This window comes from Nerophis lumbriciformis, linkage group LG08 (genome assembly GCF_033978685.3).
Source record: "Nerophis lumbriciformis linkage group LG08, RoL_Nlum_v2.1, whole genome shotgun sequence".
Classification (NCBI taxonomy): Eukaryota; Metazoa; Chordata; class Actinopteri; order Syngnathiformes; family Syngnathidae; genus Nerophis; species Nerophis lumbriciformis.
The window spans coordinates 37,874,041-37,898,578 of record NC_084555.2 but is presented as its reverse complement, the minus strand read 5'-3'; the positions used below and the strand labels follow the sequence as shown (position 1 = coordinate 37,898,578).

The following is a 24,538-nucleotide window of genomic DNA, read 5'->3' as shown; positions in this document are numbered from 1 at the left end:
TAATGTAGAACTCCTCCTGGAAGAAGGACACATTTTAGTTTTTTGAAGACAATAAGCCACCGTAGGTGTTGTTCCATGTAACCATAACCCTTATAGCCTGCAGCACACTCCTCATAATTAAAGCTCTTCTTACCCTCACAGTTGTTTTACATCCACCAATCAAAGCATTTTACATTGATTTCTATTAAACATAACATAAGGAAGAGAGTATTGAATTCAACTTTAAGAAATAGACATTCAACTAAATTTTCTAATTTACTTCTGGATTTTGATCCTGATTAACTGAATCGTAAACGGTTAACTGCAAATTATTATGCCAATCTCTAATCACACTATTACTACAAAACCCAAAATCAGTGAAGTTGGCACATCCATCCATCCATCCATTTTCTACCGCTTATTCCCTTCGGGGTCGCGGGGGGTGCTGGAGCCTATCTCAGCTACAATCGGGCGGAAGGAGGGGTACACCCTACACAAGTCGCCACCTCATCGCAGGGCCAACACAGATAGACAGACAACATTCACACTCACATTCACATTGGCATTGGCACATTGTGTAAATCGTAAATAACAACAAAATACAATGATTTGCAAATCCTTTTCAACCTATATTCAATTGAATAAACTGCAAATACAAGATACTTAACGTTCGAACTGGAAAACTTTGTTATTTTTTGCAAATATTAGCTCATTTGGAATTTGATGCCTGCAACATGTTTCAAAAAAGCTGGCACACATGGCAAAAAAGACTGAGAAAGTTGAGGAATGCTCATCAAACACTTATTTGGAACATCCCACAGGTGAACAGGCTAATTGGGAACAGGTGGGTGCCATGATTGGGTATAAAAGCAGCTTCCATGAAATGCTCAGTCATTCACAAACAAGGATGGGGCGAGGGTCACCACTTTGTGAACAAATGCGTGAGCAAATTGTCGAACACTTTAAGAACAACATTTCTCAACGAGCTATTGCAAGTAATTTAGTGATTTCACCATCTACCGTTCGTAATATCATCAAAAGGTTCAGAGAATCTGGAGAAATCACTGCACGTAAGCGGCAAGGCCCGTGACCTTCGATCCCTCAGGCGGTACTGCATCAAAAAGAAACATCAGTGTGTAAAGGATATCACCACATGGACTCAGGGACACTTCAGAAAACCACTGTCAGTAATTACAGTTTGTCGCTACATCTGTAAGTGCAAGTTAAAACTCTACTATGCAAAGCGAAAGCCATTTATCAACAACACCCAGAAACGCTGCCGGCTTCGCTGGGCCCGAGCTCATCTAAGACGGACTGATGCAAAGTGGAAAAGTGTTCTTTGGTCTGACGAGTCCACATTTCAAATTGTTTTTGGAAACTGTGGATGTCGTGTCCTCTGGAACAAAGAAGATAAGAACCATCTGGATTGTTGTAGGTGCAAAGTTCAAAAGACAGCATCTGTGATGGTATGCAGGTGTATCTGTGAAGGCAACATTAATGCTGAAAGGTACATACAGTTTTTGGAACAACATATGTTGCCATCCAAGCAACGTTATCATGGACGCCCCTGCTTATTTCAGCAAGACAATGCCAAGCCACATGTTACAACAGCGTGGCTTCATAGTAAAAGAGTGCGGGTACTAGACTGGCCTGCCTGTAGTCCACACCTGTCTCCCATTGAAAATGTATGGCGCATTATGAAGCCTAAAATACCACAACGGAGACCCTGGACTGTTGAACAACTTAAGCTGTACATCAAGCAAGAATGGAAAATAATTCCACCTGAAAAGCTTCAAAAATTGGTCTCCTCAGTTCCCAAACGTTTACTGGGTGTTGTTAAAAGCAAAGGCCATGTAACACAGTGGTGAACATGCCCCTGTGCCAAATGTTTTGCAATGTGTTGCTGCCATTAAATTCTAAGTTAATGATTATTTGCAAAAAAAACAAAAAAAAAACGTTTCTCAGTTCCAACATTAAATATCTTGTCTTTGCAGTCTATTCAATTGAAAATAAGTTGAAAAGGATTTGCAAATCATTGTATTCGGTTTTTATTTACGAATTACACAATGTGCCAACTTCACAGGTTTTGGGTTTTGTAGATCTACTCGACATTCATTGCACCAGTAGCCCACATCTGTGGTCCCCTCCAAGGTTTCTCATTGTATCCCATTGGGTTGAGTTTTTTCTTGCCCTGATGTGGAATCTGATATCGTTGTGGTTTGTGCAGCCCTTTGAGACACTTGTGATTAAGGGCTATATAAATAAACTTTGATTGATTGATATAGCATTTATTTTAATTGTCATTAGTTTTTCGTCTTAAGGTCCTTAAATCTACAGTAATAACCAGAAGTGATGTTCTTCTTAAAGGACAAGAAATAATATTTGCTTGTAAACACATATGTGGTTTTCTAGAGTACCTGCCTATCTGTCAAGTCTGAAACACAAATATTTTTGTGTTACCTGCTGCCAATGTTCCGGTTCGGGATGTAACAATATGAAAATTTGATGTCACTGTTATTGTGACCAAAGTTATCACTGTTGTCATTATTATTGTGGTATTGTTGAATGTGCTCAAACAGAACTTATACACACACTGAAATCTTTTGACTAAGTTATTTTAAAATAGAATAGACGCATTTTTAAAAACCCACTAATTTGCATGTTTTGTATTTTTCTTGTGCTTCATTGATAGTGTTTTAGTCTTAATATTCTATCTGGTTTGTACTGAAGCACTTTAAGATTTATTTAATTGAAAAATGCATAAAAAATAAAAACTATTATTATTATTTATTATTTCTGGCGGGTGTCCTATTCTGTTCAGTGGTCCTTGAACGCACCGCATCTCTTTTCTTCTGAATATAAACCGATCACTTTGAGATACACTGTAGGTTTAATGTGTACAATTGAATAGCTTAGTTGCTCAGACCGCAATATGTTAAAAAACACTTAGATTGGGATATGTTGTTGGAAAGATGTAAAAAGCTCTTGTTTTCATGTTAGCATTTAAGATAGCCAGCTAGTTCCAGTCAGTGAGTTTATCAAAGTGCATTTAGCGATCTTGATTTTTTGATAATTTTTATTCAAAATGGGTGTGCTAACCGTTGGAAGCTTAACCGCAGTTATCATTATTAATGTTATCATTACTATCACTTATTGTCACATTACTATCGTTTATTGTTAATATTGTCACAGAGGACATCAGAGCAGTGGTGTAAATTTTGGGTACAGTTTATTACTGATTGTTATCTGGTCCTGTTGTTACTCTAGACCAGAGGTGCCCAAAGTGAGGCCCATTTGGTATGGCCCACCAAAGGATAGCTTCCCAAATGCATTGTGTATTCATGCTGACCTCATTCAAGCTTACAGAGTCATTGATGGCATAGCAAAGACTAGCTAGTTGCCCTTAATCAAACGGAAACTATCTCCACTACCTATCTATATATGGCAGTATAAAGCTAGACACTTCACCGTGCGTCTGTACACCTATGGCCAATTGGCACATTTTCACTTTGGCCCTTGTAGGTAAACAATGTGGGCATCCTTGCTTTAGACCTTGGTCAGGACACGTAGTAAAAAAGAACTGTCTGGGATCTGATAATTTGCATAAGACAGGACAGTCCACCCCTAAAACCAGATGTTGTTTAGTTAAAGTTAAAGTATCCATGATTGTCACACACACACTAGGTGTAGCGAAATTATTCTCTGCATTTGACCCATCACCCTTGATCACCCCCTGGGAGGTGAGAGGAGCAGTGAGCAGTAGCGGTGGCCACGCCCGGGAATCATTTTTGGTGACATGACCCCCAATTCCAACCTTTGATGCTTGAGTGTCAAGCAGAGAGGTAATGGGTCCCATTTTTATAGTCTTTGGTATGACTCACGACCTACCGATCTCAGGGCGGACACTCTAACCACAAGGCCACTGAGCAGGTTTAGATATTGGGTATTTTGACTTAGGCATGTCACAGATAAGTTTAAAAATATACCCAAGTACTGTTTTAAAAATTGCAAAACATGGTGACTGCCTATAGGGAGCTAACTTTCAAATGTGCTACAAGCATTACATCCCGCCCTGTTTATGCTCTGAGCATGTAAAATATGCCCTACGTAACATACACACACTTGAATTAGTTACTGTGTGTATATTGTCAACTAATTGTAATGATTTGGTAACATTTAGTTACTAAGGTTAGCTATCGTAACCACAGCATGACTGCAAATTGTTGATTGTTTGTCTTACACTACTTTTTGTGTAGGTGCACATGCTTTGACATGTACTGTACGTGTGCGAGACAGCTGTGACAGCCAATAACAGCAGTCATTTGATTCGACCCAACAACGTTTAAGACATTTTTTATGCAGATTAATGGGCGGTATAGCTCAGTTGGTAGAGTGGCCGTGCCAGCAACTTGAGCGTTCCAGGTTCAATCCCCGCGTCCGCCATCCTAGTCACTGCCGTTGTGTCCTTGGGCAAGACACTTTACCCACCTGCTCCCAGTGCCACCCACACTGGTTTAAATGTAACTTAGATATTGGGTTTTACTATGTAAAGCGCTTTGAGTCACTAGAGAAAAGCGCTATATAAATATAATTCACTAAATTGATACTTGTGAAAAATACTTGCATCTTTTTGTACAATCTATTCTTTTAAACCAATATTAGTAACATAAGCTAACGGGTACTGGTGCTCTTATAGTTTTTGGTTGAAAATGTTTTTATTTTTTATTTTAACCGGTTACATACAGCAGCTTTATGTTTAGAGATTGGTAGAATTAAATCTAAATTTACTGCTCCAGTGGATTTAAAAAAAAACACCATTCAAAATGATTTTCTACTGCTTACTTAAATCGTCCTTGAGCTAGGAATGTATTTAAGTTTTAATAAATGTTGACCTGCAAGGAGGAACAAATAATTTGTTCCTTCTCTTCTCTTTTTTCCATCTTCCTTTTGTCATTATACACACAAAACAGAATGCTTCTATTTAGGGCAGAACATACGCTCAGGTTCAAGTTGTTATCAGCATGACATTTAGCGCTGTAACAACTTTTTCCTTTGCCGTCCACCCGCCAACGCTTGATTGCACCGCATTGTGGTAAACGCTGCATGCTCCACTACACACCAGCCCTTATTTCTTAAAAAAGACAGCCAAACTTCCTCTACTGTGACACAGCTTTAGATATTTTGCTTAAGGCCTGTATCACCCGTTCACCCTCTGTGACTCTTACAAATAATAACACTGCTGAGCAGAAATATATTTTAAGACAGGTTAGATGTCAGTTTGAGTACATGTTGATATTCAACATGAAGAAAAGCAAGTTCAACTACAAACAAATGTGTCACTCTTCTCCCAAGGGGTTGCTGTACTTGATCTTTAATATAAGAAACAGTGAAGGCCTGGCAGAATGTGGTCATGCCATGGGCTCGGTCATTGACTACAAATGAAATGTATTTAAAATTAGGATTATATTAAAATTTCACTTTGCAATGCATACGTGTGTTTGTGTTAATAAGCCATCCACAACAGCTAAGCAGTAGGCTTCACAAACATCTGCAACCAGCACAACCTGCTGGACCTGCTTTGTTGTCTCGAGTTAAGTGTTTAAATTCCCCTCACATCACGTACACAAAGGCACAAGTATGTAGTTACACATTTAAGGGCTTCTACTAAACATACTTATCTCACATATAATGTTATATTTGTGTTACATTTCTTTAAGAAACCCTTTCAAGGGGACATATTATGACTTTTTTTTTACATTTGAAACACTTCCCTGTGGTCTACATAACATGTAATGGTGGTTCTTTGGTCAAGATTTTACATAGATTATGTTTTACAGACTGTTTTCAAGCTATTTTGTGACCGTATTTTCAGGATGCGCCATTTTGTGGGCGGTCTTAATTACGTGCCTCCACTTCGACTGTGTCTCCTCGCCGTCATCCATGTTGTAGTTTTTAGCGCTTCTATAGCAAGTCTACTGACATATATAAATTCAGACTATATGCTAATTTGTATTCAAAATGGCAAGAGTATAAGATGCATGTACATGTATAAGATGCATGTACATGTATAAGCCAGTCTGCCCCAGAGAAGGAGCTTATTGACTACAGTGTCTGACTGCAATGGCAGACTTGCGCAAAGCACTTTGGGTAAACCTCTACCATATGGATAATCGGCTGACGTCACACCTGGGAAAAATGTCACACTTGGGGCAAATTCCAAACGGATCGTTTGGAGGAAGAATGAAAGAAAGACAACATTTTTTTAATAAATATATCCACCATGCCTCCATGGTTTGATTTCAAAGTATTGGGACCTATGTAAATCCCAAATAAAAGCAAAAAAACAGTTTGGTTTTGCATAACAGGTGTCCTTATAATCACAATATATACATTACACCAGATTATTTGTCTGATTTATCTTGCATTACATTGAATTATATTATTCATATACATTATACATGAATACAAATATGTGTGGCTACATAATTCAAGTACTGAATTCAAATGTTGTGTTTGCATGTGTCTGCAGATACAATTGGAGCCTGCAGGCAAGGTTTACGTCAGTATCAAGCTTAATGGATCCTTCGTTGATGGTGAGGTCATTGCATTGCCCTGTGCTGACTCCAACAAGAAAGTTATGGTTTTATGGGTAGTCTTTGTTAGCGTGCAATTTCATTTTTTCACGCTTGATCATAGAATCAACATTGACACAATGTGCTATGTGTATGCAGGGAAAGAAGCTTTAATGCCAAACTAAATGTAATCCATACTACACCAGCGGTGGGTCGTCAAGGCCAGCAAAGCTATCTCTGCTGGCCTAAACATACTCAGCACTGATAGCACTGATGTATATTTTCAACTTAATTCTTAGTATTTGTTCCACAAAATTGTATACATTTATTCCCAGCAGTCGATCTGCCCTGCTTCCAAGCTGTGTAGATTTTTTTGGTCCAATCAGATTTCAGCTTCTGTTTTGCCAAATAAATGTAATCTGTCCAGGGCTTTCCGAATAAGGAATGCTGGCCTAATGTCATTTAAACTATAATAGCAATGGGGCTGTTTCTTTAACCAATTAGATTTAAGATTCAGCAATCTCCACACAATACATATGAATTACAATTCCAAATAATGAGCCTCTCTGGTTTGAGGGATGTATTTTAATTACATTGTTTATGTTTTTGTAATGTTATTTGATATATATTGATTCTGAATTGCTTCAGATGATGTTGTTGTGTAGTGATGCTGCAATTAACTGGTTTTACTCTTAACTATGGTTAAAAACATCACGGTTAGCAAAGGCTCCACTAAACCGTGTGTTTCAATCCTCCTCACTCGCTGTAAATGGTCATTATGCCGGTACGTTATTTTCAGCACAACCTGCACGGAATGAAAACCATGTTACACCAGCGGTGCTTTTGCTTATACGCACTAAGGGAGAGACACGCGAGCATGCTACATTATCCTAAAATGGCCCACCCCCAAGAAAAGCTGAAGTCTGTCTGGGAACATTTTGGGTACTTAAAAAATGACCAGGGTGTCATTGAAGACAATGGCTCAACCATTTGCATAACCTTCCAACAGAAAGTTGCGGCTAAAAGGTCTAAAGAGGAGAGTGCCCATTAAGTTGTTCGTCGAGGAGTGTGGCTTGATCGACAGGCATAAAAGAAATAGACATCATACTTATCATAAATCTTTGCTATGAGTCACATTTGTCACTGATTGACACACACGGCAACCTACAGTCTTGTAAAAAGACCGCTGGTTCGTGCAAGTTCAGTTTGAAACAAAATGTCAGGCAGAAACTCTTTTGAACGGCTCTTTTAAATGAATGATGAGAACAGTTGTGAGTTGTTTGTTTGTGTGCCGTCTTTTTATGCGCGTGCAGATACAGTGTCAGCAATTGCCCACCTGGTTGACGACTGCACTAGAAAATTATTCAAAGGAAACATAGCAGCATTTGGATTTACTTTTTTCATTTAAAAAAAATATTTAAATTATATTTATTTATGTATATTTTCTTTATTTAATTTGTATTTACTTTTCTGGTAGAGTTTTCCCAATATGTAAAGTCGTTCAAGTGTACACGTACAATTGTGTATTAAATTTTTTTTTAATGTCCTAATATTTGATCTAATTGTATATATACTTTTTATATCCATAAGTACATTTATTAGTACACATTTGTGTATTTTTTCTGTATTGTTAAATTGCTATTTGGGTGAGGGACTATTCAAAATATTGATGTCAATGTCAAAGCATGGGGATATGGCACCACCTTGTGGAATGTTTACAAAAAATCAGAACAACAACAACATTATAGCTAATATTTCAGAATATAGTAATAATAGTTTAATACCTGTATACATTATAATTATTCCGATCCCCATCTTATTCTATAACTGCTATCATTGAATGTTTCCTTGATTAAAAAAAAAAAAAAAAGAACGATAATAAAGAGGTAGGGGTTTTTTTTACGGCTTTTTCTAAGAACGACTCCCAAAGATCCGACTCCCTTCAAAGAACCATAAATCCCATCTAAACGAAACCCTTTTTTATTTCAACACAGAATCTCCCCCACATGCCTTCTGTCAACAGTATAAAGACAAACCAAACAATTTCTGTCTTCACAATAAAAGTGCTGCTCCATCCTGTTTGCGCTAACAAAATAAGGGTTTCAGAAAACAAGCTTACACAAGCTCACAAGCTACGGATTTAGCCTTCAATTCTTCTAAAGGGTATAGAAATGAGTATGGGAGCTGGATAAATAAAAAGCTAAAACATGCCACTTTCATGTGGTATGGAAATGGAAGTTGGACATTTTTTTTCCTCTCCACAATGTCAATTCCAAGTCGATTATTCAAATGAATAAATAGGCATTGATGACATTTGATGACAATAACACTTGAGTTTTTACCCATAAAAGTACAATTTTCCACTGGGAGATCATTAAAATTAAATTTAGTCTTAAATTAATAATGCAATCATCAATTATTATTATTATTATGCTATTCGATTTATTTTATTTCCGACATGCGCTAAATAGCATTCAGAGTCAGAAGTACTTTATTAACCTGTACATGAGATGACGTAAAGTGGCAGAGCAGGTGGGGACCCCAATACTGACAAACATTTGGCTTGCACTGCAGTTCCTTGAAGCTCTTAGAAGCAGTCTCATGCTGTCATTGTAAGCCACTATGATCTTCTTCACACTGGCTTGTTTAAACCGACACCACAGATGGACAGTATACAGTGGTGTTCAATATGCTTTAAAAAGTGTGATCTTCACAGAAACTGAGCACATACTGAACTTTTGACACAGCATGTTTGCTTGAGCATATAACTTCCGTCGCTGTCTGTAAATATCTTTGTCATCAGACAGGTCATTGGTAATATGTCCCAGATATTTAATTTCACTGCACACACTAAGTGCAGAACAAGATAGAGAGAAGTCAGGAAAGGCTGACTGTCTGTCTTCTCTACTTCTAACTATCATGATCTTGCTCTTCTTAGCATTTTATATGATGTTAAAATCACTACCATACTGTGTGTGTTTTTTTTAGAAGCTGTTGAAGACCAGCACTATACAGGCTAAAAATGACAAAATCATCTGCGTACATAAGGTGACTGATGAGTAAGTCACCAATCCTACAACTAGTACCAGATGCATTTAACATCAGATACAAATCATTCATATAAACATTAAAAAGGAACGGTGACAACATCCCGCCTTAGCGCACACCATTGCTCACAGGGAAATAATCTAATAACATATTTTGCCATCTTACTCTCATTGGCTGATGAGAATACCAATACACCAATATTCTGATTAATAACCCAGGGACACCACATTTAGACTATTTTAAAAATAACTTTTAATGATTAACTCTATCGAATGCTTTAAAAGTATCAATAACGCATATAAACATTGTGGAATTATGTCTGTTATATTTATCTAAAATCTCCTTTAGTGCAATTATACATAAGTCAGTGCTATGCTTACGTTTAAAACCAAATTGTTTGTCAGTGGTTAAAATATATTTCTCCAGTCTACTCAGTAGAACTGACTCTAACACAGGACAGGACACTTGCCAGGGCTATTGGCCTATAATTATCTGAGCTGTTTCGTTTCCCCACTTTATCATTGATCACAGGTACTAGCACAACAGTTAGCATAGCATCGGGTAACACTCCTTGGACAAGAAAACCTGTATAGCACATAGCCAACATTAGTGGGCGTGTTGTGGGTGATCTACTAGGACAATTGAGAACAAGTGCTAAAGTGGTGGAGACCACTCTATTTAAATTAGGTTTTTGTGTGTATACCCACTGTCACCATGGAGACATTAATTTCCCTCCACATTTATGGCATTATATGGTCCAACATGACGTTTTGTCATGTTGCTGACATGCAGCACACAAATATATTATATACCACTTTTTCTAGGCTTTATTGAAGCATTATCTAGACTAAGGCACCTATTTTTTTAGCACACTAAGGGTTTAATCTGGAAGGTGCTGCAGTATTGTGATGGTCAGTCTGGAATGATCCAGTGTAAGCAAGTGCATATTGCAAGAAGTGGTTTTTTTTATAAAGGAGATATATTGTAATAATATATTTCTTACATAAAAAACATTATTGAAAAAAACGCCAGCAGACACCAAAACAAATAAATTTAATTTGTTTAAATCAGCTGCTTAAGTCATCTAGCAGCTATAAAATGTCATTGCTGAGATCCGACCAAAACATCTAGTCTTACTCGCTAGCAGCAGTTATAGTTATAGATCGACATACATTTGTTTTCCACACATGTAAAGGAAGAAAGTAAATGTGAAAGGACAGTGTTGAGAAGAAGTGGATGATATTCATTGAATTAAAATAAATAAATCGACAAAAACATAATCAAGCGTAAAGAAATTTGACTATCAAGTCTGCACCTTACTTAAGCAGAATGAGTTTAATGCAAGCCAATAATGTTATAATAATATCTAAGCAGCAGACTTTATTCATGAAAATATGGAAAGCTGGTGATGCAGTGTTTAGTGGAAAAAGCAGCTGAAAACAGATATCATATAATAGTCCACTCTCCAAGGTAAATGCTGTACTTTATTATTACATTACTTCACAAAATCTACTGTAGTTGTTAGTAAGACATTGTATTGTATTATTTTCCGACAATATTTCATATCCAATTTTTTTTTTTTTTTTTAAGTTTTGTTACATGTTAAAAATGTTGTTGTTTTTTTGGGGGGAAGCACCAAAATTGGTTTAATTTATTTCAATGGGAGACGCTGGTTTGAGGTGTCACAGAACCAGTTAAGCTCATAGCTTGTAGTACTACTGTCTTCTCTCTCTTAATCGTCTGTCTTTGCAGCCTGTTCTCACAGCCGTTTGCCCAAACATTCACACGTGCTAAGTAAAGACGCAAAACAGCGACCACATAACAGTTTCAGTTTTGATAAATCACATTGTGTGTGCTAAATAATTATATTTGCATCTCCTCACAGTATTGTGGGCATTCTGAAAATCAGTATATATTCTGTATGTTCATGAAGACAAAAACGCTAAATGGATTGCACTCTATTTTGCATGCGCAAAATTTTGTACGTTTTTAATACATGCAAACCTTTAGTAGATCAGGCCCTTAGTAATTACCTGCAGCACACCTGCAACACGTACTGTGTGCAATTGTTCAGTTTTTATGCTTCATTTTTGCTCTACTTATTTAGGATCTTAGAATATCAGGCCCTTCACTCATAAAGTTAGCAAGTGACAAAAGGTCTGATCTCCATAGTTTGAAAACCTTCAAGCATGATTATTTGTGTAACGTCCAGAATGCCCCTGACACACAGGCATGTGTATTTGAATATAGATGTTTAGTTTGGTCCCTTCGAATTCACGTATAATTACAGCCCATCATAGAGTGTCATCTGATAGTGTGAGATGTAAGACATGTTGTGTGCTCGTCATGATTTCAGATGAGGCCACAGAGACAAAAAAAAACCACCCGGAGCTCAACAGGAACCTCCATGCTGCCGTGAGACGGAAAGTCCACCAGGTCAACGGGCACAAGTTCATGTCAACCTTCCTTCGCCAGCCCACCTTCTGTTTCCATTGCAACGACTTCATCTGGTAAGGAAATCTGGTCAGAAAAGTGGTTACACTCCTCACATTTCCAAAATATTTTCATCATATCTTCTCATTGGATAATATAATCAAAATTAAACCTAGCTCAAACTTAGAGTAGTCGGTACGCAAAACAATTGAGTACACCTGGCCGTGAATGTCCAAGGAGTGATTGTTTAATGTGAACTAACTAACACTGTTTTAATCCTTTTGAAAATGGAATTCACCAAAGCGGCTAGACTAAAAATGCGCCCTTGCGCTCAGTAGGGTTCAGGTCTGCCTGGTGGCCACAGCAACGCATTTGTCTTCTTGGAGGTGTGAGCTTAGTATGTTGAAAATCTGCCATTTAGCCCAGCTTAAACCATGTATCATTCTTTCATTTGATTTTTTTTATTTGAAACCAACACTGAAAAACATAACTAGTAATTTGTAAAACACAACATTTATGAAGGTTAGTTTTTCTTATTATACATTTATTAATGAAATCAAATAAGAAGATGGATAACATGCGTAAACCTAATTTTTGCAAATCCATTTGATATGCAGTGTTTAGCTGGAAGTAGTTTTACATGGATTTGGGCATGCAGGTAAACACATGTAAAAGAAGACTGAGGTCTACAATGCTACTATGTTCCCTGACATCACCCAGGTTGAAAGTATATTAAACAAAAAATTTCAACTACGCCATTAAGTTAACGTAATGTATTTCAGTACATATACAAGTACATACAGTATATGTAAATATGTGGAGGTTTACATATTCACAGTAGTCTGGGATTTTCTCCCAGCCTTCATTTTTACATTTTGCAACTGCAGTATGACATTTTGAGTTTTCATATCTAGAGTAGTATACTAGATTGTTCTTCCCGGTGTTCATTTTTTATTTTTTTATTTTTAATCTTTTATCCTGCACTACCACAAGCTAATGCAACAAAATGTTGTTCTTGTCTGTACTGTAAAGTTCAAATTTGAATGACATTAAAGGAAGTCTAAGTCTAATTTTGACAGCAGTTCTTCCTGGGGCACAAGGAGAGGTTTACGTTCCTGAGGGACATTAACTGCAAACCATAAATCCATGCTCGTAATTGGTCATCTGCTGCTAAGCCCAAACTCTTTTACATGAATGCGTTAATGAAAAGATGACTTGACTAATGGAGTTGTTATACACCTTTGTAGTAATACACATTCCACATCTTCTAATTCCTTAAGACGGAAAAAAAAGAATCCTGAATAACTTAAACTTAAAACATTCTGTTTACCTGGAAGCCCAAATCCTACGACTGTACTGGTGAGCTTAGCACATAAAATGAATTTGCAGAAATTAAATTTAGACACTTGTTACTAATCATCTTCATATTTGCTTTAATTAATAGATAAAGAAAAACAAAACATTCTTAATTTTTTTTTTTTTTTACTTTAATAATGAAATAAGTTGTTTTTTAAATGAAAAAGCAAATGAATGAGTAATGTACGGATTCAGCTTCATGAGGATAATGCTCTGCTTAAAAAGGTGCATACATTGAAATGCAACATTGAAATTCATATTTCCCCTCAATTAACCGCAGCTCCCCAGTGCCTGCAGAATACATGCTGCTCGGGACCATGATACACCACAATGCTCGACTATAGGCAAGACACAATTATCTTGCGACTCTTTTGTTGCTAGCTGATAGCTGTGTGTTGACTAACTTGACTTAGATTCAGTGGATTGTAAATCTATACCGTTATACACTTGACTACTATAAAGTATTTACAGATGGTTATTGTATTAGTTTAATTTCTATAGTGTTGTCTCGTGAGGCGATACTCAGATATTATACTGAAATGTGAGATACAGTAAGTCAGGGACAAGTCAACACTTTATAGATGTTGTGATTATGCCTCTATCTTTGTTGCAGGGGTGTTATCGGAAAGCAGGGTTACCAGTGCCAAGGTGATGTCATTAATTACTTTCTTTTTAAAGGGGAACTGCACTTTTTCTTTTTTTTTTGCCTATCATTCATAATCATTATGAGAGACAAGAACACACCATTTTTTTTTTAGGTTTCTAAAGATTCTAAAAACGCTTGCAAGATGCGACTAATGGGAGTCACCATTGTAGCCTTTAAAACCCTCTTAAACAATTTCAAAACTCGCCATCAACGTTTGTACATACACACTGCAAGGATATACCTGTGTGTGTGTATATATATATATATATATATATATAATGTATTTATAACAATATGTAATATATACAATATTTCCCGTATTTTGGTCATTTTAAGCATTTCCTGGGCGCATTTATTTCCGTTCCCATAACAACGTACTTCCAGCATCAAACGTATGTTCTACTTCCGGCAACAAACGTATGTGTGTTCTAATCACGGAAGATTGGTAACAGACCAGGAATATCACTACCGGTATTTTTTGGACAATGAGGAATCAAAACCTTATCTTTTTTAACTGAATATACAGAACTGTTTTAGAAGCGAGCCCGCAGGGAGAGGGTTTAACCGTTGCAGCAGACGGTAGCCGAGAGAGTCACTGGCGTGACTTGACGCTGCAAATGTGGAACTTGAAGCTAGGCTATGCCGACATAAATGGCATGCATACCCAAAATTTATTGGAAAAAATGTCCCCGGCCAGTTCGACCAAACAGACAAATTCATCGACTGAGTCACTAAAATATTTATCATGATACATGCAGCACGTCATGCTTGTTAGTACAACTGCAGTCAGTCGAGCTAACTGTGTACAAGCAAAACATGAAATGGGGCTAATACTTTACAGATACTGTAATAAGATTTTTAATTTTTCAGTCAGAACAGATTGGTGTTCTATCCCACTGTGTTGTCCATTACAAACTTAAAAGCCATTCAGCTGCTGATGCAGAAGCTATCTTACGGCTAATGCCATCGCAAGGCGATGTGAACTTACTTGGCTAGAAAAACGGTTCCTCAGTGTTTACCCTTACAATAACAATGCCGCTACAGCTCGGTTATTATACAGGTTATGGAACGTAAATGAAGTATTGTTGGCAGTTTTTGGATGCATTTGTAAAGTGATTTAGAGGCAGAATTGATTACTCCCATTATCTGCATCGCTAGCCACCTAGAACGAGCCGATTATTACAACTTGTCTCTCTTAAGGATTGTGAGCGTTAGGCAAAATTCCAAAAAAAGTGTAATTCCCCTTTAAGCATGCCAGGAAGCTTTGGCTCTGATTTTGACTGTGTTTTCGCCATAGTGTGTACATGTGTGGTTCACAAACGCTGCCACCGAGAAGTTGTCACTGTGTGTCCACGCATGCAGAAGTTAAAGGTAATTACATCATCATTGCCTGTTTTGTGCACAAGACACTTTTCATACAGGAAGTACACGAAAAAGAAAACACTCCTGAAATGATCGACTTTCTTCAATTTCAATCTCGAGACATCTTAAGGCTGGGGTTCCCAAACGTTTTGACTTGGGGGCCACATTAGGTTAAAAGAAGTTGGGGCTATCTATTCGTGTGTGTATATGTATGTGTCTGTATAAGGGATGTAAATATCTTTGTGATGTTCAATTCGCATCGCGATTACCGTAATGGGTTCTGATGTGATCCAAAAACGATGTATTTATAAAACAGAACGATTCGATACGATTTGATTTGATTTAGTGCAGTGCTTCTCAATTATTTTCTGTTACGCCCCCCCTAGGAAGAATAAAATATTTTGCCCCTCACACTCCACCGTGACTATAAATAGTATAATTTGTCTATAGATTGTTATAACTATACCTCTGCATAACATTATAAGCTTATTAACATTAAAGGGAGCAACACACCTTTCCTCGTCTCCCACTTTGGTTACAGTGAAGCCAAGTGCTACATACGCTTCGTTATATTCTGGTACAGAAAAAAAGCATGTTCCCCGAGGTCACACGCATCGCACTGCCCCCACCCCTGTCCGTCCCAGGGGGGCCCGCTCCACTATTTGTATGAACGATGATTTTGAGTTCGGCGCGATAACCAGTTTATGTTTTTACACTCGATTAAGCTAAAGATTCACAACAATCTTATTGATTTGGAGCTGTTAATAAACATTTGGTATGTTAAATATACATAATTGTGTCATGTCATTCAGACATATTTGGTATATTTCAGACATAGCAATGGTGATTAATACAACATAATGGTTATTAATTGTATGAATTAATTATTTGAATTAAAATAATTATAATTTGAGAGCCCTAATTATAAACCCTCCATTCTATTTCTATATTGCTTGTCCTCATTTGGGTAGCAGGCCAGCTGGGGCCTACCATAGCTGGTTTCGGGGGAGGGCACTTACAAACAACCAACTGCTCACACTCACATTTACACCATTATAGAATCCCCAATTAACCTAACATACCTGTTTTGGGGATGTGGTAGGAAGCTGTTGTACCCAGAGAAAACCAATGCACGAACATGGAGAACCGGCCAACTTACACAGAGCTGCTCAAAGATTCAAACCTTCAGATTCCTGGTTGTGCGGCCACCGTGTAGCTTTATTGTTATAATTCATTATATACATGTTGAATTGAGTTTGAGTTTACTTCGAACATGCATGCATACAACATGATACATCACAATTTCCAGTTTCTCTATTCAACATGTTCGAAAGGAGTAGGAAGAAGCAGAGCTTATTTAATCCTACACCTTTTCATTTACATAGCAGTTGATAAAACTCTTGTTCACTTCCTGTTCTCAATTTATTCACAATATACTCCATAAGTAATAACAATAAAAAATAAATACATAAATAATGGTGAGTAAGTTATATTTCATATGGTGAGATGAGTAAGATTATCTTGAAAATGAATGGATGGATGAGATAAATTGAGAATGTTTATCATGGTCCTTCTTCCTTGTACTTTGTAAACACTTTTAAGTTTGAAGAGTTTCTTGAAGTGGATCATATTAGTGCATTATTTGATTTCTTTGCTTAATCCATTCCATAATTTAATTCCACATACTGATATACTGAAGGTCTTAAGTGTTGTACGTGCGTACAAATGTTTTAAATTAAATTTTTCTCTAAGATTATATTTCTCCTCATTTGTTGAGAAGATTTGTTGTATATTCTTGGGTAGCAGATTATAGTTTGCTTTGTATATAATTTTAGCTGTTTGCAAATTCACTATGTCGTGGAATTTCAGTATTTATAATTCAATAAATAAAGGGTTTGTATGTTCTCTATATCCAACATTATGTATTATTCTAACTGATCTTTTTTGTAACACCGTTAATGAATGAAGTGTATTTTTGTAGTTATTTCCCCATATTTCTACACAATAACTCCCATATGGTAACACGAGCGAGCAGTAGAGAATATGGAGTGATTTTTGGTCTAGAACATGTTTTGCTTTATTCATTGTTGACGTGTTTCTTGTTACTTTATGTTGTATTTTTCTTACATGAGATTTCCAGTTCAATTTATCATCAATCATTATACCTAGAAATTTGGTTTCATTTACTCTTTCAAATTCTATTCCGTGCATTTGTATTTGTGTTTGACTTTCTCTTCTACTGTTACCAAATAGCATTATTTTAGTTTTACTGAGATTCAAAGATAGTCTGTTTTTGTCAAACCATCTTTTTAATTTGTTAATTTCTTCTGTTATGCATTTATTTGTGTCTGCTTTAAAGGTGACATATTTAAATGTGAATCTTCCTAGTGATGTAATTAATGCAAGGAGTGTTTTGTCCAACTCTTAATGTTTTAAATGTTTATGTTGCAGCCTGCAATCTCTGGATTCAGCATCAACGTCCCACACCAGTTCAGCATCCACAACTACAAGTCGCTTACTTTCTGTAGTCACTGTGGATCAATGTTGTATGGATTATTCAAGCAGGGCATGCAATGCAAAAGTATTGGCCTGTTTCATCAGCAGTTTAAAAAAGTCTAAAAAGATTCTGGTTAATCGCAACTGTTCTTCACTAAGTACAATTTTCCTCTCTGGTTTCCCCTTCCAGTCTGTAAACTCAACGTTCACATCCGATGCGAACACAATGTTGCACAGAACTGTGGAGTCAACAATGTTGAACTGGCCAAGAAGTTGTCAGAGATGGGCATTGAACCTGGAGAACTCATTCAATACTTGCCAAGAGTATGAACATTTTCTAAACGGTTCAGTTAAAAGGAAATTTTTCTTAATCGTCTAGTGTCCCCTTTGTCTTTCCAGACAAAAAGTGAACATCAGACAAAAACGCCCAAGGAAAGGAAGATCAGTTTTAAGCCTCACCTGGAGGTCCCTAGGTTTTGCATCTCAGATTTTACATTTCTTCAAGTGCTTGGCAAAGGCAGCTTTGGCAAGGTGGGAAACTTGTGTTAAGTTGTCTGTGTTAGCACGACCTTCCCGGTGATATTGTAGTAACTGTGTGTGTGTGTGTGTGTGTGTGTGTGTGTGTGTGTGTGTGTGTGCGTGCGTGCGTGCGTGCGTGCGTGCGTGCGTGCGTGCGTGCGTGCGTGTGTGTGTGTGTGTGTGTGTGTGTGTGTGTGTGTGTGTGTGTGTGTGTGTGTGTGTGCAGGTGATGCTTGCAAAGCTAAACAAGAATGATAAGGTTTTTGCAGTCAAGGTGCTGAAAAAGGACATCATCTTGCAGGATGATGATGTGGAGTGTACCATGACTGAAAAGAGGGTGCTGGCACTAGGCAGCTCTCACCCATACCTCACACAGTTATACTGCTGCTTTCAGACAGAGGTGAGTAAATACACACGCACACACACTTTTTTGTCTCTTTGTTATTAGATGTATGCCAGTGCTACTCAATGGGAGGCGCTTTTAAGTGTCTCGAGGGGCATAGGACTTCCAGTATTATCGTCATTTTTTTCAGAAAACAATACACAAGTATTCAACCAGGTAGGTGCTGGTGCCAGCAACCCATGGAGTGGTTTGGACGGACAAATAAATAAATGTGAAAAAAAACTTAGTGGTTTGTACGGATAAATAAATACATGTGAAAAAAACGTTGTGTCCAAAATGACAAAAAAGAAGCACTGGTTTATACTTGATGTTTAGCTTAGGTGCATGGCTTTCTCTTACAGTGTTACCTCGGTTTTGTACGCCCCATTTGCAACTTTGTCTCATTCCGCGAATTTGAGTGTACCAATTAAGAATACTATGTGTTTGTCAGTCAGTCTGTGCTTTTTCAAATTGAGTATGGCAGCAAATAACGCACCATGTACCAGAACTCCTCCTAACCCCCTCCCTCTTTGCGCCTCGACATCTTCCCAATCTTTAGTAAAGGTAAAAGTAAGATGAAATGTTAATTTATCCATTTCATCCGTCATTTGTATTTATATATATTCTGAATGCAAAATGTAATTATTGTCTTTAAAATGTGTTTGTGTTAATATTTTTCGGTGTAAGGAACAAATTGCTCGGTCTTCGGAAGACCTATTGTAACGGATTACTAACAAAAACCGAGGTACTACTGTGTGTTTTTTTTACTTAAACTACTGTTTAGTTAGGTGCATCTATTGTCAACCAATCTCTAATGGTAGAGTTTATGTCATGATCCGTGTGGTCCGGATCATGTTTAGTTTAGTTATGTTCTGTTAGTTTTGGACTCCCTCAGTTCCTGGTTGTGCACTTCCTTGTTTGAGTTTGTTACCATGGTTACGTATTATTTTCACCTGCCTCTGTTATTCGGGAAGCACACCTGTGCCTAATCAAGAGACACTATTTAAGCCTGCTTTTCTGTTCACTCGTCCTGGCTTCAATGTTTGCTGTATGCAACAGTCACGTTTGTTTATTCCTGGTCTTGATTCCTGATTCCGGTGCTAAGTAAGTTTTTGTTTTAGCTTCTCGTGCGAACGGCACGCTTTCCTTTTGTTTTGTTTTTGTCTGTTTGTATCCATGTACTATTTAAGTTAAATAAACCAAATCCTACCTGCACGCTTTCGTCCGGAGTGTCCGTGTTGCATCGGAGGAACGATCCCGCATAAATATGCGACCCCCACGTGACAGTTTAAGAAGTGAAGTATATTTATATAGCGCTTTTCTCTAGAGACTCAAAGCACTTTAGTGAAACCCATCATATAAATCCTTTAAGCTACATTTAAACTAGTGGGGGGGGGGTAAAGTGTCTTGCCCAGGGACACAAAAGCAGTGACGAGGATAGCGGAAGCGGGAATCAAACTTGGAACCCTCAAGTAGCTGGCACGGCCGCTCTACCAACCGAGCCACGCCGCCCACATTGTAAGAACATTTCACTTGTAACTTATTGGACTTAACTGATGTGGTGGCCTTTGAATGTATTTGTAGTAAATAGTATAATGCTTTATTTAAATTTTATCTTAAATATTACATATGTATTTTTTATGATATATTATATACACAAGATTTTGTATTTAATTCAATGTTGCAGCACATAAATTGGTTAAAAGGTGGCAGCAGTGTGCAACTTGTCATGAGATATGCTGACTTGCTCCTTTTCCTGTTAGAGCTTTGAGGCAGGACAATCCTAATCTTCTTTAGGTCTTTTAGCCTCTGCTTACCCAATTTGAACTGGTTCAGAATAGAGCAGCATGAAGATGAGACTTAACTCTGAAAAGCAACACCACAAAGTAGCTTTTGTACCATCATGTCATGCTCTGTATTTAACTTAAGACAGGAAGGCACACTGTGTGGGCCACATCAAATGCATGTTGACATTAAGCATTTACTCTTAAAAAGACTTTGCAAATAGATAAAAAAAACCAACAACATTATAATCAAACCAGTTATTCTCAAACTGTGGTACATTACGTGGGCTCCATCTAGTGGCACACAAAGAGTCAATTAATTAAATATTGTTTGTGTAATTAATGTTATTTGAATAATTATTTAAGTACAGTGTTTTATTTTCAAACATAAGTGTTACTGTTCAAACTTTGTGTAATGTTACAGTGGCCAAAAATATTCAATATACTTGTTAAATAAAACATCTGCCTTGTTTTTAATGAATACTTAGGCCTACAACACTACTGTCATTTAATGTCTGTCATTATGGTGGTACTTGGTGAAGAAAGTTTGAGAACCACTGGTCTAAACAATCTTTTTGTTGGTGGTGTAATATGGTGCCATAGTGAATTGTGATTGGGTGTGATGTTTATCTGATATTTCTGGTTTGGTTAATCAAACATGTTTAACTTGTTTCCTTGGAAAGGCATCTTGACATTTTGACTGACTTAGTGTCAACTCATGGACAGTCCAGTATTGTTCTATCAATCATACCTTGATCTTACAGTTCATTACTCTCTAGTCCAGGGGTGTACAAACTTTTTGACTTGGGGGACGCATTGGGTGGAAAAAATTTGACCGGGGGCCGAAAGCCGACTGTATGTATAGTAACTATGTTTGTATGTATGTGTGTGTGTGTATATATATATATATATATATATATATATATATATATATATATATATATATATGTATGTATATATATATATATATATATATATATATATATATATGTATATGTATATATTTTATACAGTTCTGAAGTTAATGTACTTATATAGATATTAATTTTGTCTGTATATGTATGTCTGTTCTTGGACGGGTTTGTACTGAAAATTAAATTTCATTGTACTTTTTAAGTGCAATGACAATGGAGTTCCATTCCATTCTATCCAAAAACTGCATAATTTCATAAATGCAGGTCATGTTAAGACTGGGATAGAATACACAGTAAAGCTAGATCTCTTGTAGGTAGTTATGTGTTATAAAATATAACGTAATATAGTTTGGGCTACTCATTTTGTAGGGTTTTCTAACCACATTGGAATTTGAAATTAGTTTAGCTTAGTGGTTTGAAAAATATACTTCTGGAGATGATAAACCGTAGGCCAAATATGCACACTTTCAAAACCGCTGTTCAAACAAGGCGTTTTTATTTGCTTATTAACAAATGTATCAACAAAACATCACTATATGAAGGGATTAAAAATATGACAAATACTGCACTGTAAACAAATGTGATGAGTGATTGTAATCACTCAACAAGCAGCACTGAACAAGCATATTGTCTGCATAACTAGTACATGTTAAAAAGCAGACCCCTCGAAACCCTGCAGCAATAGTCGACTGCCTGTCGGACCACTTGATTAAGCTTTAAACACAGTCCCATGAGTTACATCCTCGAGCCGACTTCTCTTTCCCCCGAGTCTTATTTCTAGATTACGCACGGCAGACCGCAACGTGTAATGAGAAAAAAAAGATTTATGGATTCGATCAATATTTTTTTCACCCTACTAACTTCAAATCACATATAGTTCTAGAGCAATCTATTATAGTGACATGATGTGTATGAGATACAGCAATGTCCTTGAACTGATCTTGGCCTGGTCACAAGTCATGACTTTCATCATAACACCAAGGCATGTGTGTAAATCCTATGTCCCCTCATATCTTACAGCACTGCCTCTTCTTTGTAATGGAGTTTGTAAGCGGTGGGGATCTGATGTTCCACATTCAGAAGTCCAGGCGATTCGAAGAGCCCCGAGCGTGTTTCTACACAGCGGAGATCACCTCAGCGCTCATGTTCTTGCATGGCAAAAGCATCATCTACCGGTGTGAATTACACACACACACACACACACACACACCTACACCTACATGCACACGCACAGAGCTAACAATTCCATATACTTGAACAAAATATAAATGATAAAATATTCAATACTTACAAACAAAAAAAGGCCTATGTTTCCCTAATTTGGTTCACAAATATGTCAGAATTGTGTTTGCTGTATCGACTTGACTGTTGAAGAATCATGTCATGAAGCAATTGAGGAAAAGTGGAGTGCACTGCCTGGCTGGAGCCAGCAGAGGGGTTGTTTGGACTAGAAGTCCAACTAGTTTGCTAATGTCTAAAGAAAAAACGACTTCAGCTGTACAAAGACTCCAGGCAAGCATTATTCTGCCCAACACAACAAATCAGGGGGTTTAATATTATAATATTTCAAAGTAATAATGAAAATCATCCTTTGAAGTCTCTGCATCATAATGTCTCTCTCTGCTTGTTTAATTTTCTGAGCTCTGTCATTAACACCTGTCTGTTTTTGAATAAATATACTTCAGTCATACAAGTTGTACTAAATATAAGAGTAATCCCCTTTAAGGGACAACGCCATTTTTTAAAGTTGTTCATGCGGAGAGTTTACTTTGAATATTTGAGTTAAACATATTGATCATATTTGGATATTTAATGTTCAAATCTTTCTAGTCTCTCTACCAGTCAGAAGGTTAGCAGTGCTGAGGGCTTCATGCCAGTACATGTTGATAAGGGGCATTATGTGGCCTAACTGTAAAACTTGAGCTATATTTAGCAGGACCATTTGTCCTGTAGGAGCCTGAAGAGCAGCACATTATAGCATGATTGTTGGATGCAGAGAACAGGTTGCATGCTGCAAGTCTTAACATTGAAATAACACACACAAACACACATCAGGTTAGGATAACAATATAATGGTAATGATGTCTCTCTAAGTCTCTAATGTTGTGTAATGTGAAGCACTGTATGACTTTTCTGCTTGAAGTATTAGACAGCAGGAAATCGGTTTCTGGTTTTCAAAAAAAAGTTTCAAATGTTAACTTTTAAAAGGTTACAACTCTCTCAACTATCTGCCAAGTCTGAATATGAATTAGTTTGCTTCAATAATAATAATTAAATAGTAAGAAGTCCAATCTAACTACAGTCTGAAGACATGGGGGCAAAAATCCCCAAATCTTTGCTATATTTTCTTAGTCCTGATTTGGATTGATTGATTTTTGATTTTTTTGTGGTTTAATGCGATTTTATATTTTACACAGCGGGTTGGAGGTTCATTTATTTTCTTAGTCCCACTGATTTGGATAGATTTTTTTTTTTTTGTGGTTTAATGCAACTTTATTTTTTACCCAGCGGGTGGGGAATTCAATACAAATAATCCCCCAAAAGTCAAACACACTTCATTCCGAGATGCTGGTTGACTTCCCAAATTTCCCCATAGGAAATCATGTAATGTAAATTCATTTGTACCACATTTACCTACTTGTGCCCTTGAAAGCCTTCATTACCGGGTGCATATTGAAATCCCATTTTTAAAATTATTAACATTTATTAACTGTTGTATAATGAAAATGAATACAACTAAAATATAGTAAAAGTACTTTGAAGACATCTGACAGGCACACAATGAAGAATGCACAGCTTTGTGGTTGTTGTGTTAGTATGCACAGTCAAACATACTGTAGTTTTTTTGTAAGCTACACTTTTTGTATGATTCCATTTTGACCCAAATTTCTGCACACACTTTTCCCCGTTTTCGTGTACACTCTCGGTTTTTGTATGGCTAAACACTGCGGGTAATGAACTTGTACTTTTGCCTGCGTGTCATCCCATGAAATCGGGTACCCAAACAAAGAGTCCCACATGTTGGTAACTAAGTGTCTGTCTTTTTT

At 37.0% G+C, this 24,538-nt stretch overlaps 1 protein-coding gene across 2 annotated transcripts in view; it reads left to right on the top strand.

Annotated features, from left to right (window-relative positions):
• prkcha (protein kinase C, eta, a) overlaps positions 1-24,538 on the top strand; it is a 48,452-nt gene that overhangs the window by 10,638 nt on the left and 13,276 nt on the right. Inside the window, exons 2-10 of one of the 2 annotated variants that reach the window (XM_061968847.2) lie at positions 6,509-6,572; positions 11,956-12,109; positions 14,002-14,036; positions 15,332-15,405; positions 17,848-17,977; positions 18,083-18,216; positions 18,292-18,423; positions 18,713-18,811; positions 22,512-22,666. In XM_061968847.2, coding sequence (XP_061824831.2) covers positions 6,509-6,572; positions 11,956-12,109; positions 14,002-14,036; positions 15,332-15,405; positions 17,848-17,977; positions 18,083-18,216; positions 18,292-18,423; positions 18,713-18,811; positions 22,512-22,666 — 977 coding nt within the window. Of the gene's footprint in view, positions 1-6,508; positions 6,573-11,955; positions 12,110-14,001; positions 14,037-15,331; positions 15,406-17,847; positions 17,978-18,082; positions 18,217-18,291; positions 18,424-18,637; positions 18,812-22,511; positions 22,667-24,538 lie in introns of both variants that reach the window. The other variant, XM_061968846.2, reaches the window with a different exon arrangement.